Raw genomic sequence first — 17,284 nt, 5'->3', positions numbered from 1 at the left:
TGTTTTATCTGGAACATCTCCAGAAATAAATGCTTTGGTATTTTAACTGCCGTTTGTAATAAATTGTCTGAATGTTTTAAAAAAATCGCCGTTTTTAAAAATATTCTTAAAGTAAATATGAAATTTTATCAGTGGTGGTTTAATAGTGATCTCTGAAACTTCAAACCTGACCTTCTACTTACTGTGACTCAATTCAATGTAAAGGAAATAAATCTAAGTGGAAAAAAAGCTCTTTGCTTGCCCACAATGGATGCACCCACCCGTAAAGCTGTGTTTGCTGTTGCAGTGGGATCTGAAAGTGGCATGTATTAAAGAGATCTATAAATATGTCCTGACCTCGTAGCAGTTAGAAAACAACTTAAAAAGACAGCCGGTTACACATGATGGACCATTCATCATATAACCAGCAGTGATTTAGTAAATATCTCAGACTCCCATACATAAAGCAAAACATTAGTATGCAGATCAAATGATATCTGCCTTACAAACTCACTTCTACCACGATGAGTAGTTATAAATGATAATTTCCTATTGCACAACACTGTATGTAGTGTAGCATATAGTGTAATTTTCATTTGTTTATATAGCTGAGGCTATAATTGTTCAAATCTGGAACCATTGCTATAAAAAGCATATACTCACCCACAACCTGAGGCAGAGTGGTAGCCTCCAGGTCCAGCATGATGGTGCCTTTTTCTATACAGGTCCTGAGTTCAAAGAGACTGTGCAAGGAGAGCGTGGCTACATGAGGCTTACTCCATCGCTCCCCACCCTTCTCCACCTTTTCTTCAAACTTGATCCACCTGTGGATATGCAAAATCATTGAGAGTGAATGTGTGGTACACACTGTGTAGATGGAAGTTGTCTTATATCAACTGCAAGTTCTTTTTATATGGAATAAAAGGTGCAAACAAAACTTTACATGACTTGTGGTTTAAACAGGTTGTTGAGGGTATTGTAAATTACAGGTGTCTTAATGCTGTTTTCAAGCTAAATACCAGTTGCAAGCCTGGCAAGTCAGTTTAGAAAACAGTACTTAAACAAAACAACTGCTTTTAAATAAGCAGTAAGCCAGGAGCCTAAATTATGTTACTTTACTACTTTCCTTAGCCAATCAATAGGAATTTCTGCTACAAAGTGTTGACTATCAGGCACAGCTGTGAAATATTTAAATGGATAATATAATAGATATGGACTAAATCACACAAAATTTTAATTATGACACTTAGAATGTTACTATGTTTTCCCCAAATGCTGATTTTCACCAAGCTTTCAACAGACCCAAGTTCTGGCATGTGTTAATAGCTGCTGAGTAAGGACCGTTTAAAGAGCTTTGGAACTTAACATGTCCTTGCCTTCCTCAGCGAAAGATCAAACCCACTCAGGTGAATAGAGTATGTGAGTATGGAAGGCCCATATTTTAAAGGGCGTCAAAAGACCATAATTGACGTGTGCTGTGGGACCCATCTTTTTTTCAGAGATCAAATTCCTGTCTGAACAAGCTGCCAAAAGATCTCTCAGAGGAAAATGTTTAAAAACTGTGCCTTTGCTATCACAATTCACAACTGAACTGGGTTGATGCTCATACTTAAATTATTTCTTTCTGTGTTATAACAGAATCAATTTAAGTAAAAAAAAATTGTTGACAACTATGTCATTTTAAAGGTGTTGAATAATATATTTACAAAGTCAACCACAATCAAATGACTACACCTTTTTTTAATTTGCCATAATACTCTTGTCCGTATGAGTGTTTTTGCTGAGCAAACGACCACAAAGCTGTTGGTGGCAATGTGCCACAGACTCCGGATGTATTTTCATGAATTTGTCACAGATTGTAAAGTACTGCTCTACACATTACAACTATCAAGTCATGCTTTTTCATGAGTAATTCACCTAATTTTTTTTCCCTTTTTTCCCTTTAAGTTTAATTTTTTAACTTACATTATCTTTCTTTTTGTTTGCACAATGAACAGCAAAATTTTACAAAAAAATATTAAAATATATATTTGTAATAAAATTACTTTTGGAAATAAATGTCAAATCTGACCATCACTGTATGGGTCCTAAAACAATAAGTGGAAGAACTTGAATTTGTCTGGAATTGAAAATGGAATATTTTTCATATATTCTACTCATAACATTTGGTAATTTTATTTACACAAGCATTTACCAAACCGAGCTTTATCCAGCAAACATTAATTCATAGGCTATATTTGTTATTATGTCTTGCAAAATATGTCTGTAAATTAGTTTTGTTCAAAATGGCTGCTCTGTATTGTGCTTCATTCCGGCTTTCTTTAGTTTAGGTCAAAACACTACTTATAATATCTATGTGAATAAGTACAGTTAAACCACTGTAGGCCAAACATGCAGATAAACACTGGTTCCTTAGAAATCACAAATAAATTCAAAACAGATGGTTTATGCAACTGAAGCACTATAAACAAACCCTTTATTTCATACATGCAAATGTTAAGCTCATATTTTATATTTAGTAATTTTTATTTTAATGATATGGACCGTTTAACACCATGGCCATGGACATTAATGCTCTGTACAAGATCTAAGGGTCACCTCTTCATCCTTTGACATTTTCTCAATAAGCAGAAGATAAGAAAGTCAGGTCCTGCATAAACCTGGGGATCTTACCTGGCTGTCTCTTTCCATTCCATCTCCTGGCCGTCCACTGACAGCAGTTCATCCAGCTCTGTGAAAAGTTGTGGAGGTGCTGGCCCATCATCTTCTTCACCCAGGATGAAACGAATGCGTTCAGCTGCTGGTGAAACTGTATGGGGAAAAATACTGCGGGTCAGGGGCTGAGCTCCACGACTGTCAACTTGTGCCTTGCCTTCTTCCCCTAAGCCATTGGGCCTGATCTCTGGTTTTATCTGAGAAGTCTGCTCAGGTGGAGGAGGGATTTTCACTTCAGACAATTCCTGCTCTGAGTTTAGGTCATTGTTTTTGTCTGAATCCATTTTCTCTTCTTCTTCTGCTACATTCTTCTCCACATTGTTGTTGTCCAACGTGTTCTCTGAACTTTTTTCTGAAGTATCCATCATAAACCCCTCCAAGAAAACGTTGTAATCCTCAGATATACGTTTGGTGAGGATGGATGAGAGAGGGATGGAGGTCAATTTCAAAAGCCCCCCTCTGCAGCCAACACTTAGACCTTCATTAAAGCACTCCCAGAAGCTTGCTGTCCCGTCCCCTAGTATAATGTAATGACACCCAGGTAGCTAAAAAAGGGGGTCCCCCTGTCCTCTGACAGCAACAGCCCGCCCCTCTGCCATTCCACCAGTAGCACCCTCTCCATTGGTCCACAAGCTCTGGCACACTGCCCTTAGTCCCTCATTAACAATTAGGAAATGTTCCACAAACTGCTCATTCTTCACTGGAGGGCTTTGCTTTCCTTCTCCCTTGTCTTCTAATTTAAATATTTGTCAGGCATCAGTGCTTGCAGAAAAAAAAGTCTTGCCAACTTTCAGTACCGATAGAAAACACAATATTGCTGAAAGATGCAACGTCAAGGCACTGGGCAGTTAAGAAGCAGTTTGAGAAAGCCATTACCTTCTGGATCACGGAATGTGAAAAATTGAAGGCCCCTACTATAACAAAAAAGAGACTTTTTTTCTACTCCTTGTATAGAGCTCATATATAAATAAAAATGCTGATTTAAAATTAATCAGTAAAATTGTAGTGAGCTTTGAGTTCAACTGATGAAAGCATGTGTTGGTTAGTGGACAGAATATTTAATACAGGTCGGAGCCCAAACCAGTCCAATATTTCCAGGCTCACATGTTTGTGGCTAGACAAATGAGGTCCTCCTAGTCCCTAGAACTAGAATTTCCAAATCATACATTATAAAAAAGACTATGACTCTTCAGAGAACTAAACTCTGAAATGGTTTGGTTTCTTCAAAGACAGATACCTGTTTATACTGCACTGCACAAAACATTCATAGCAGGAGCCGGGTCATTATTCCATATGACAATAATGAAAACCTTAATTCTTGTTTATAGAAAGTAGCATTCTGAAATGCAATACATATTATTCTGATTTGTCTTCAAGAAAAATAAATAAAGTACAACTGCACTGTAATTGACTGGATGAGTTATCACTCCTCACCATCCTCCAGATCAGTGGGCAGAATTGTATGACATGTCACTTTTCAAACTGTGCTTGGACTGAGTTGCAAGAAGACATTTTTACATCAGGGGTAATGTGATGTTTTAGTCACATCATTAAAAGTTTGTGGGCTGCAAGGGAGGGGGTATTATTGCTCATTTTTGCTTAAAATAATTTCTTAACGTCTAACACATAGGAATTTAATAATCAAACCAGCTGAGTAGGAGGTAGAGTCTGTCACAGCAGAACCCTTTTTGGTTGCTTTGGGTTGCTTAGTTGTCCCTACACAGACTGTGGCCCTGAGCTGCATACAGACAACATTGCAATGGATGCCATGTGCTAAGCCTTGGAAAAGTCCGCACCTCACCCAGTTGCTAAGTGAGGCTTAGATTGGAGAGACGGGTCGAAGGATGTAGCTAAAAGGAGACAAGGGGGTGTTCAATATGGGCGAGTGAGCAGAGAGAGCAAGCACGAAAAAGGAGAGATGGAAATGAAAATCACATCGTTCAAATGGGTTTCAAAGCTGTGGCTTCAGTCGCCAAGAGCCACAGGCCTGCACAAAGAGGACTTTGTCCCTGAAACAGGGGCTCATGGGAAAAGCAAGGGAGGGAGAATACTGCCCGAAAAGGGGCTTAGTGAAGCTGCCACTCCAAGCTGGAGAGACTCATTTTGGCTAACACTGGTGTACAATATTGCCTATACAGTAACCATGGCAGCACCTACTCAGTGACCAGTGGTGCTACTGTAAATGTTTGAAAAAAGAAGAGAATGTGTAAAAAAAAAAAAGAAATCTAATGTTATTCCTATCCCATAGATTTGCCTCATTAAAATGTATGTAGCCTGTAGCTGTATATTATTCCAAAAAGGGGAATAATAAAGCAAAAAGACTTCCTCCAAGTTTTGGTAAGGTGCAAAGTTACTACACTGTGATGATGTAAGCAAAACACCTACACTCTGACTGGATTTCCGATAGCAATGATGAAAGCTGGCAGTGGGGGTTGATGTGAATGAACTACATGTTTAGCCTTTGAAAGCAATGTCGTAATCCGCATCATAATTCTTACACATAGCATGCACATGACAAACACAAAACCACGCACTCTAATAATATCGTCCTATGTTGTGTAGGATAATCCATTGTATAGGGTATGTGCTGGATTGATTCTTCGATTGTTTCTATAGGCTGCTGGGGTTGTTTCTGCACCTGGAATCAACAGGGTACATAAAAATGCAAAATTTTGGAATCTAATAGAGCAGCATAACTCAGACTCCCCTGTGTTCAAGAGCGCAACAGATCTTACTTGAAAAGAATAAGCAGCAGATAAGACAATCAGCCTTTAAAGGCATAGCTTAGGATTGTAACCCAAAAATATTTTTTATAAAATTCAGAATATGTTTTCTCATCATTTGCTAACTCTACAATTTGTTTGCATGCTCAAAACCAGTCTAATGTGTTTACAAAGCCCCAGTTTTTCTAAATGAGTAAATAAACAAACTGTCTCATTCCGGTATGCTGGTCTCTCTCTCTCTCTCTCTCTCTCTCTCTCTCTCTATTTTTGATCTCTGAACATTCTGGATAACTTAAGTTGGAAAAACTCAGGAGATGGCCCAAACAACGCGATTTACAAATGAGTTTCTGTGATAATTTAAACAGTATTTTCCATATTAAAAAACATGACGCTTGGAACTGCATTTCCCCACAATCATAGATGTTACTTTTAAATATTTAGTATATAGGTGAGTCTTTGCCCTTTGACACTTTGCCACTGTTGTGTAGTTAGGGAAGAGCCATATAAACTTTTATTCATGCATTATCTGAGTTATATGGCAATATGTATTGTTTTGTTGGGATAGGGATTAAGGAATACATAGCTGTAATGTTGTAGGGTCCTTGGAGCTTAACAGTACCTTGTTCATGGGAATGACTCTTGTGGTCATAAAATAAGCTCAGGAACCAATGGCCTTCCATTACTAGGTCAACATCCTCACTCCAAAACCAGAAACACCACAGTATTCCTCTTCCATATGTTATGTAAGGTATAATGCATAAGTATGGTACACTGTCAGAAAAACTGTGGTGGTACCTTTTTCTGACAATGTGGGGGTTACCCTCAAGGGTACATATTCTGTACCTTTAATTAGGGAACATAGTTCTACCTTCTTCTTTTTAATTTTAATGTTTACAATTGTGTTGATACCGCGACCCTGAATTGGATAAGCGGTTACAGATAATGAATGAATGAATGAATGAATTGTGTTGATTTCATACACCCAATTTCATCTACAGGACTTATGTTATTGTATTTAAACAGATCTATAGTGAAACAAATATTAATCTCTCCTTCTGGAGAAGAAAATATAGTGCAGTTTGCAGGAACAGAACTCTTTAGTTGACTAGTTAAGGCAAAATCACTGTTGTAACTTTAAAGTTGCATTTACACTGTTTGTACCTTTAATGACAATAATGTAACTCTACCATACCTTTTGTTATGATAGTAAAGCATTACAAATCAAACATGTCAGCATGTTTCACATTAATCTAGATGTTAAAAGATGCATGAAAAGTACTGGTCACCTTATAGCTTTAAACACTGTGCACCTCTTTCTTGGAAGCAAATAGGACAAGGACACTGGCTTTGTATCTCCTCCTGGCAACAAACACTAGCTGGAAGCACCCAATTAACCACATATCAAAGCACAAAGGGAACTTGAAATTCACTTCCGATAGTATTCCACATTCACTGACCATGTTGTGAACAATGAGAGTAGGCTTAAAAAAGAAGAAAGAGAATAGTAACTGAACAATAAAGGCTAACCATAACAATTATCTGTGTAAATAACTGGTGTTACTTGAAATTAAGTTCTACTGCAAAGAGACTAGTCCCCAGAAGTTTATTCTATTGCTATTTTAGAGGTTTCAAGAAAAAGAGAAAAAGGAGCCAAACGAAAATGCATTTGAGGTGTCACATGCCTGTGATCAGAGGCTTTTGTCGTTTGTTCGCAGCACAATGATGCTTCATTCAGATTGGTGATTGTTCTTTCAGCTAGTGCCCACCCCAACCACCACTTACTTGCTTCCTAACAATGACAAATACTCAATGTCTGCAGAAAACCAAGCTATAAAATCTTTTACAGTTGGGATGACACTGTTGGGATGGAAGGGAATGACCTATAAATTATTAAACAATTACCAATATTAATCAAACTGTTGATATTTATTCATTCTTCATTTGCTGAGTCTATGTATTATTAGAATTAACATTCAACATTTGGGCAGGGGTTCCACACTAGTAGCCCAGAGAGACCAACCAAGGCTGTATACCATGTGATCTGTCCAGAGATCCTTATTTCTTCAAACCCCATCAACAAACCAAAGAATAACAGCATGGATAGTCACAAGACACTATACATGTAGATCCAATACTTATGTCCCTTCAATCAGACTGCTTTATACTATTATGTAAAATGTGCAGAAGGTCAATCCCTAATATAATACACCAAAACAAACATGTATAATCAGGCAACACATCCAGTGAGGTAAATGTATTAATGCTGTTAATATCCAAATTGAAATTATTTAATAGAATTCAATCCTGATATTCTCTGCCTATAACTAAAAACCACTGTGATTTCTGTAATCTGGTTTGATAAATGTCCCCTTTCTGAACCAATCAGTCCAAAGAAAATTGTAATATTATCGAATATTTAAGACATTTTTTCCTGAACACTTTTCTTTTTAGCTAGTCATTCCACATGCAGGGGCAAGCCTTAGGGTGAGGAAGAAGGTTAGATTAACTAATTATAACCTGCAGTGGGGGGAGAGACTAGCTGCCTTAGAGAGGATTACTGTGGGCTGGTTCACTTGCCTTATGGCTAAAGAGATGGTCTATGGGACATCCTGTTCAATTCAGGGGCTGACTGGGTCCCATTGGCACACTTTACATATTGTGGAAGGACAATGATACAATAGATACAACAGCTAACATGCCTACACAGGAGGGATATTTTTACTCAGGTTTCAATTGCTTACTGTGGAAGCATTTTGTGTAGAGTGTCTTGTATAATTAATTTCTAGTAAAATATGTAGTATAATAATATTTATTTTAAGAGTTCAACAGGCTTACATTTAAATACAACAGGTTAATGTTTATTCAGACATACCCCCAGACAGTCTAATCTAAACTGAACTTTTGTACTGTGAGATATTAGTTAATAGTTAATTTTAATACCACCAATATTCATAGGTGTTCAGTTCGCAGCTTTTTATAGTTCATTCACCTATCTTTATAAAGGAAACACTGATATGGGGACTTTTCCACCAAGGCCAATATCCAATATTTTCTGTGCACATATCTGTCAACAAGCAAATGTTATGCTGAGAAAAATAACATTGTTCTGAAAATATAAAATGCAATAAAATGCATTAGTTGTAAGCATTCTAGCAAAGAGGTCAAAAAGTGTGATTCTGTGTGATGATTATGAATAATGTTTCATAAAATATCAGTTTTAAATACAGCCACTGGCTCAAAGATGATTATTTCTGTATTGAACATTTATCTGATCACACCAATGTGATTCCATTATCATTCCTAATCTTTATCCACTTGTCTAATAGATCTGTTCTTCATTTCTTTCACTCTTTGACATCTGGGGAATGGACATCTGTTTGCAAAACATTAAGCTTTATTAACAAAACCTACACTATTGTGCAAAAGCTTTAGGCACTTGGGATTACTATTATTATTGTAGCATAAAAATACAATTAAAACATAAATACAATAAAAGTAAATTAATTTCTTTTCTTAATAATAGTAGATGTGTTCTGAGCTAGTGAGAAAAACAGTTTGTTTCCAGATGTTTTCATTTATCATATGGATTTGATGAATCAACAGTACATTTCATTTAACATATTAAAGTATTTATTAACTGGTAAAACTAGGCATTAAATGATAACCTCAAATAATACTTGACTACCAGTAAGAGAGATTACTTACTGTACAGTAGTACTTACAGTAATCATTTTATTTCTTTTTATTCTACTATTAAGGGACTTTTTGTTTGTTTGCTCTTCTGTGCAAATAAACACTTACTGCTCAGATAAACTTTTCATTTCATTTTTCATGTGCCTGAAAGTTTTGCACAGTTTTGTATGTTTTATTTTGGCTGTGGAGAAAAATCTAAATGCCAAATGATCTCAGAATACTGGCACATATTAAAATGGCTTCCACATATATTCCATATAAAGTGGTTTTACTTAACTTTTTCCTAGTGTACTTTCTAAGAAGTGTCATTTATTTTGCTATTTTGTATTTACATTACATACAATAAACTGAAACACCTGTCATTGTAGTGTGGGAGGTTTCATGGCTAAATTGGAGCAGCCTGGTGGCCAATCTTCATTAACTGCACATTGCACCAGTAAGACCATGTGGATCCAATGGTTCAAACATTGTGTCCTGAAGGCGGTGCCGTGTATCAGGACGACAATGCACCAATACACACAGCAAGACTGGTGAAAGATTGGTTTGATGAACATGAAAGTGAAGTTGAACATCTCCCATGGCCTGCACAGTCACCAGATCTAAATATTATTGAGCCACTTTGGGGTGTTTTGGAGGAGCGAGTCAGGAAACGTTTTCCTCCACCAGCATCACGTAGTGACCTGGCCACTATCCTGCAAGAAGAATGGCTTCAAATCCCTCTGACCACTGTGCAGGACTTGTATATGTCATTCCCAAGACGAATTGACGCTGTATGGGCCACAAAAGGAGGCCCTACACCATACTAATAAATTATTGTGGTCTAAAACCAGGTGTTTCAGTTTCAATGTCCAACCCATCCATCCATCCATTATCTGTAACCGCTTATCCAATTTAGGGTCGCGGGGGGTCCAGAGCCTACCTGGAATCATCGGGCGCAAGGCGGGAATACACCCTGGAGGGGAGGCCAGTCCTTCACAGGGCAACACAGACACACACACATTCACTCACACCTACAGACACTTTTGTCCAACCCTTGTATTTTTATTATAAATAGGTTTCAGGTTTTTTTTTTTTTTTTTTTTTTTTTGTTATTGTGAAAACACATTTTTCAATTTTTATGCACTGACCATATATGGCAACTTTGGAACATGGACTATTGTCAAATTATTAGCAGCCTATACATATAAATATGACATATTATTTGTTTTTGTGAGCTTTAGAGTTAAACTGATGTGAGTGCTGCCCATAAGACAGAACAGACAGTATCCACGACATCAATCTGGGGATTTCAAAACACATGCTTTTGTCATTTAATTTCTCTTTTAGCTTATTTGTATTTATGCTGAGTCTCACAGCACTGCTATACTGAAAATCAGAAGCAAAGATCAGAAAGGGAGGAAGTATTGCAACCATATTTTATACATATATATTGTACTATAATGCTGTAGTCATGTTTAAATTGCTTGTGTACAGTTGTCACAGTATGTTTTAGATGGAAACAATGTATGCATGTGTCAGTATATTGCCTTGAACATTTTACAATAACAATCAGTCTTCTGGCATTGAGTTACATAACGGTTTAAACCATTAAGGCACCTTTTGGTATTCCTTTAGTAAACATGAAAATGTTAATGAAATTAAGTTCTGACATGAATAATCAGCAGGTGTCCTAACTGAGGCTTTTGTAAGAGAATGTGTAAATCTTGGCCCAGACCAACAACAAAAGCTTCTTCCAACATCATGAACAGCCTCCCACAAAACCTGTCCAAGTTCCAGGATGTAAATGAATCCTTCAAGGCACCCGTACAGAGGCACAAAGGCAAGCTTTTGTTGGAGGGAGGGGAGAAGAAGTAAGACAAGAGATTTTCTTCATGTCTTCAGAAGCCACCAACAGGGTACAGAAACATGTCTGAACAACAGCAAATGTGTAGTTTAGAATGATTAATAATAATAAATAAATAATAAATTTTTATTAGCAGAACAGTTAGCAGGAATGCTGCTAGTTTTAAACACTAAAGCCATTTAACTTTAGCTATATTGAACTACAGTTGTTTTCACTATCAAGGTCTTGATGGAAAGATTTGTTTAAATTGATCCTACATATTACTACTTACCAACAAATTGTTACTTAACTGATGTAGATTCATGTAGAGCTGTTAGCCTGCTTTGGATGAGTGTGGAGTATCTTCAGCAAGAACATTACATAGAAATAGCAAATAAAATAAATATGACACTCAAATCAGAGATTATTGGCTACTGTGATTTTAGGAAACAAAATCAACTGAAAACTGCTTCTTAAAAATTCCATTTTAAGCAGATTTACTACTTCATTTGTGGTAGCTTATAATAGAGAATGACTGATAATGGCAAACAAGCATCCGGATCAAAGATAACAATCAGGAAGCAATCCATCTAGAGACAAAAGGTCAATGTCCCCTCTGTACACAAGCTGTAGCCCACAGAGGGTCAGTGGCAAACAGCCAGCACATTGTTATCCTTAAGCTTGTGGTAATCTTCTACCTCACAATATCAATTCTCTACAGAAAATCACTAACATGTAAAAAAAAATAATGAATAGATGCGGGTAGAGTGAACATACAAAGGTTTTTCTTGGTTTAAAAATTGTGAATCTCTCTTTTGACAAGCCCTGCTGTAGATCAATGTGACTTCCATATAACGTATACAACGTATTTAGTATATAAAGTTATATAGCTGTATGCCCACCGTGATTCCATTCTAAGTCATATTTTGATTAAATGGGGACATTGTGAGAGTAAATGCTTAGCAGAACAGTGAAGATAAGGTAAGCTATGAGCCTCCTGCAGAGTGTAACTCTACATCCCGCCTGTGGGAAGTTTCCATTAACAGCTGTGCACAGTGAGGGGAAAGTGAAAGGGTGCCTACAATATCCTACAGTGTTATCACAAAGCTGCATCCAATCTTGGTCTTATGTAGGCGAATGGGCTGGTCGCATGACTTTCAAATACATGACTGACACTTCCTTTGTCTCCCTCTTCCTCCTTCGTGTTCGTTTTCTTCCTTTCTCGCTCCCTATCCCATTCTATCCCTTGCCCCTACAGACATCATTAGGGACCATTTAAAGGCTCAGTGTCCAAATCGGAAGAAACGCCTTCTAACTGATCCCCCTCAGGTCAAATCTCCCTGGCCATTAGATATCTCAGCTGCACATACACACATCCTTCTCTCCATGACTCACATCAGGCAATCATGGCCTATTTAGAGTGACTATTACTTACACAGAGGGGCCTTCGCTCTGGCCTGTCCAAACATACTCATACACTGCCTGGGCAGCTCTAGATATTGGTTCTGACGAAGTTGAGTTAGCAGTAGCTTTGGCCTGAGGCTGTATGTGTGTGTGTGAGTGTGTGTGCCTTTAAAAGACTGCCTTTCTGAAGGAGAACCAGGCACTAATGTGAGCTGAAGGCTCTTTGGCAGGCACTTACTGAGAGGTTTGAGGATGCTGTTGCTGGCCTCCTCAGTGTTTTCGGCGTCCGACCTGTCCAAGGCATTCTCCATCACTTTCTCTTTTCTTTCCCTGTGACTGGTGCGCCGGCGGTGACGCCTCCGTCGCCGGTAGCTCTTGGGCACATGCACACCGATGTAGATGGTGTGGTGGCCTGGAAGCAAAAAGAGACAATGATCTTGAAACAAGTCAGACATGATCACAAATAAGTGCAGTGAAGTTTAAAGATTCATTTTAATTATAACTTGCATCAGCAAAATGTAGTACTTTTATAAGTTTGTGCAGTGTCTGTCAAATGGTCTCAGGAGAAACGGGGGATTGCTCTTTTATATCAGTAGACAGTTCTATGGCATTATAGTATTTTTTAACTGAATTTGAATTGAACTTCATTAATGTTTATCGTATGCTTTTATTTTATTACAACAGAACTTCAGCTCACATGTTAACACTGTGTTTGCTCCCTCACGCATTTCAACCAAGCAAAAGGGTATTGCTTTTTTCAGTCAGGTTCAGCTGTCTAAAACAGCTTGGGCACTCTGAACATTCAAATCTACAGGAAGCTACCTCCATGGCAAGTCTGAGAAAGGAAATGTTCTACAAGACATTGAGCTTAGAGCTCTGTGTCAATTGTTTCCTCACGGTCCACTGGGAGAGACCTATGGTGTTCTTACCAAAGTAAGGATGTAAATAAATGCCAACCACTTCCTTAATGTAGTCTATACAGGAAATAGCCTAATTTCCCATTTAAGAGGACAGCCCAAAAATAATTGTCAGGTCCTCAAAAGAAGAATTTGCACTAGACATTTGAACCATATATTTTGTCTGAAAAGAATCAGTAGAAAATATGAACTTTCAATGCTGAGTCACACCGCATTTTCTCAAATACTGGGGCCACCTGTTCTGTAACCTTTCAAAACACATTATGACATGCTCAGTACCGTGTTTTAGCATTTGTATCAAAACAAGACAATGTAATAATTACCTGGCCTGAGTACAAACTAATCTCAGGAAAGCTAAACCAGACAGACTTAGCAAAAAAATTCTCCCTTCTGTGTTTTCTGGCTTTTAAATTATACACAACTTAGTCTACTCACATAATTAGCTACAAGCCATCAGGACTGACAGAACATATTTGCCACCACCAGGAAAAAGTATCAGTCTCAACAGATGTTATATATTAATATCCTATACTATATATCCTATCCTATATTAATAACCTTAACATCTCAGCAAATATTTCACTGTTCCAAATAATATGCTAATGATACATGCTTTACACATGGCTTAGTGGTTAGCGCTGGGATCTTGGGTTCAAGTCCCATCTGGGTGGAGTTTCCATGTTCTCCGTGTCTGCGTGGGTTTCCTCCGGGGGCTCCGGTTTCCTCCCACAGTCCAAAAAACATGGAGGGTAGATGAATTGGCTTCTGTCTAATAACTGTTCTGCTGTGTGAGTGAATGTGTGTGCGCCCAGAAAATCCTAGTGAAATCCTAGTGCCCGATGCAGTCCTCCAGGTGGACGGTCGTTCCTGGTCGAGAGTACGCTATGCACGTTTGGCTGCTGCTTCTCAGTGTGTGGATTGAGTGTTCTGAGCAGTGTGGATTGTAAAGCGTCCTTGGGTATCTAGAAAGGCGCTATATAAGTGTAACGATAGATAGATAGATAGATAGATGAGGATCTGGAATGTGGATTGTTAATAAAGGTTTTCCCCTTTGTAATGGTAATAGCCACTACACTTCTGGGAAGGCTTTATACTAGATGTTGAAGTATTTCTGTGATGACTTTAAAGTGTTCACCCATGAGAGCATTAGTGAGGCATGTGGGATGTTTCTAGTTCTAACCCACTCCGATTCATCCCAATTAGATGGAGCACCTTCACCCTAAAAATATGCAGTTCCACTGCTCCACAGCCCAATTCTTGGTCACTTTATACACCTCTAACAAACACTTGGCAATGAATATGGTGATTTTAGGCTCATGTTTGGCTGCTCCAGAGCAACCCATTTCATTTTGTACTTTTGTACAGAGATTTTACAAGCTGTGTGTTCACAACTAAATGATGCACTGTAACTGAGTTCACTGTAACATTATCATTTGATGTCCAAATGTATGCAACAACAACGTCAATGCAAAAGTAATTTTACAGCACTCAATACTGCTGTTCGCCCTCTCCAAAGCTTTAGCAACACTCCTGTTAAGACTTCATTCTTCTTTCTCATCAACACTCAGCCCACAGAACCAGTCCACTCTCTAAACTAAAGCCAAAATAAAATGTTTAAAGGCTATTCCAATGCAAATTAAGAAGGTTCTACAAAGACTATCAAAGCTGTGATTTCTCAAACGCTATTCAATTTCTCAACATTTCAGATATCTTTATCACAAAAATCCAGAGAGAGAATTACTGCCAATTAATTTAGTGAACATTTCAGCCCCAAGCAGAGTCACAATAAAAATAATTTAAACATTTAAGTATATAAAAGGAATTTGTTCACGTTATAATTATTTTGCATATTCCACAATAAATAACCTACAGATGTTCAAACTGCTGTAAAACAAATTCAGTGAAACAAACCTGTATCAAACATAGATTTGCTATTTGCTTCAAAGTTAAATATGAAGATTCAAGGTAATCTGTCATCAATGTGAGAAAGAAAGAAAGAAAGAAAGAAAGAAAGAAAGAAAGAAAAAAGAAAAGGGAGGGGGAATAAATAACACTGATGGCAAGAGCGTTAAGTGAGGAAAAGGGAGTACATGTTAAGAAAAAGTAACAGAAGGAAAAGGAGAGGTGAGGAGGGTGGAACTGCTTGCCCAGCTTTGTAGCAGGCTTCCTGTCCATTTTGGAAGAACCCGTTTCTAAAAGGCCATAGAAAACAGCCTGAATTAGAGTGGCACACTGTTTATCACTGGATAAAGTTCCCTACGTCTGGCTGAGCCTTGTGGCTGCCACAGCTCAGTACTTCCAGTTTCCCCAGTAACAGAGCAGCTGGGACAGTGCGTTCCACAGCAGAGAGTTGGGCAACACAGATACATTCATGCCCAGCATGCTAACACAGCCATGAAGTTTAAAAAACAACCACATGCTGGCTCATTGTTTATAAACAGTACATGTTAATTCACTTTGAACAATAGGCTATAATACTTAATTGTATACAAAAATATCTTTCCAAACAAACATTCAAACGAAGCCATAGTTATTTTATCTTTGTCAGAACAAAGCCTCTGAATAGTAATCTAACAAAAAGGAAAAATTTTGCTACATCGAATACAATTTGATGGAACCAATGCAAATTTCTAAGACATTTTTGTGCACTTCTATTGGTTCAATGTAAAAGGCAACTTGCTTAAAAATAAGGTAAACCCCCCACTGTGCTAACCTGAACTTATCTGAGACTTCTTTGGCATTGACAAAGACATGACTAAGTAGGTAAGTGGAATAGGAAGTGTCCACCATAAGGGATTTAGTCATACAACCTGGGAACACTCAGCTTCACTCTGGCTAGAGGAAGTGGAGGGATTGTGTGAGAGTTCAGTCAGAGGTGAAAGGAAATATCACAGTCTTTAAAAAGTACACTGATTAGAATAAACTGGTACCTGAGATACATCTAACATGATTTTAATTTTACTCTCACTCTAATGACCTTCGTAGTGCTATAATCTACTTTCAACATTCAAAGCGATAAATGTCAAGACCACCTAGTGTGTACTGGCGCCTTTACTTAATCCCTAATCAGGATGTGTTTTAAGAACTAAAAGGGACCTTCCTGATGGAAACTAATTAATACTAAATGATACTGACATAATATATATATATATATAAGAAAACGAATTAAGGTCAAAATAAATTAAAACAAGCAAATAAAAGCAAGATTTCACTGCTACCTTTTAGGTTTTGGCTGATCTGATTGTAATGTAAAATGTCTAACACCTTGCTGTGGCAACTTAACCCTAAAAACAAAATACTAGGTTTCACATGGCTTTAAAATTGATTGGGAGCACTATTTATTATCAGCCTTAAAAGAAGGTTAAGCAATGGCCTCCAAAATCTAAAAAAATCTCTGAAACAATCACAATACATAAAACACCTACACACACTTGATAATTGTCCAAGTTTGTTGGCCAAGTAGACCAGGAGGTGATTAGCTAAGTAAACACAATGTCACGTGATCCTGCACTACATCTTCATTACACCACTTCAACTAAAAATGGGCCAATTATAAAATAACTGAATATCCACAGAAAAAAATCTCTTCTGTACTGAATTGACATTTGTCTGCCACATAAAGGAAACCACCAGGTGTGCTACGACATGCCAATGAAGCTTGGACAACAACAAAAAAATTCACAATGCTGAAACAATTTTTAAGAGAATCCTTACCCTCAACTTCCTCATCATCGCAGACGTGCTTAAGGAAAGATGCCCCTCTGTCTAACACCGCCTCATCCTCCATCCTGTAATAGTAAAAGAGGAAAAAAGACTGCTCACATTTTTCTTCTAGAGACAGTGTTGAGCCATAGCACCTCGGCTGGTTCACCTGCAGTATGTTACTGCTAGAGCTAAGGCTAGCCATGGTCCCAGGTTAGCAGAAATCGCTAACAAGGGGGGCAATTCTGGTTCTGGATCCAGCCCTAAGGTGGTAGACAGACAGCAGGGGTAATGATACACGTTCCTGCCCTTGCTGGGGACACAAAGAG

The 17,284-nt window shown here is 37.9% G+C and overlaps 1 protein-coding gene across 6 annotated transcripts in view; it reads right to left on the bottom strand.

Annotated features, from left to right (window-relative positions):
* The window catches only part of LOC136676906 (electrogenic sodium bicarbonate cotransporter 1-like), a 48,752-nt gene that overhangs the window by 25,294 nt on the left and 6,174 nt on the right, over positions 1-17,284 (bottom strand). For 3 of the 6 annotated variants that reach the window (XM_066654190.1, XM_066654192.1, XM_066654194.1), the window contains exons 3-6: positions 16,968-17,041; positions 12,575-12,748; positions 2,653-2,788; positions 643-803 (exon numbers count right to left, since the gene is read on the bottom strand). In XM_066654190.1, coding sequence (XP_066510287.1) covers positions 643-803; positions 2,653-2,788; positions 12,575-12,748; positions 16,968-17,041 — 545 coding nt within the window. Of the gene's footprint in view, positions 1-642; positions 804-2,652; positions 3,206-12,574; positions 12,749-16,967; positions 17,042-17,284 lie in introns of those variants that run through there. The other 3 variants (XM_066654189.1, XM_066654191.1, XM_066654193.1) reach the window with 1 other exon arrangement.

This window comes from Hoplias malabaricus, chromosome X2 (assembly GCF_029633855.1).
Source record: "Hoplias malabaricus isolate fHopMal1 chromosome X2, fHopMal1.hap1, whole genome shotgun sequence".
In the NCBI taxonomy this organism is placed as follows: Eukaryota; Metazoa; Chordata; class Actinopteri; order Characiformes; family Erythrinidae; genus Hoplias; species Hoplias malabaricus.
The sequence above is the reverse complement of the archived record's forward strand: the minus strand, read 5'-3'. Positions and strand labels throughout refer to the sequence as shown.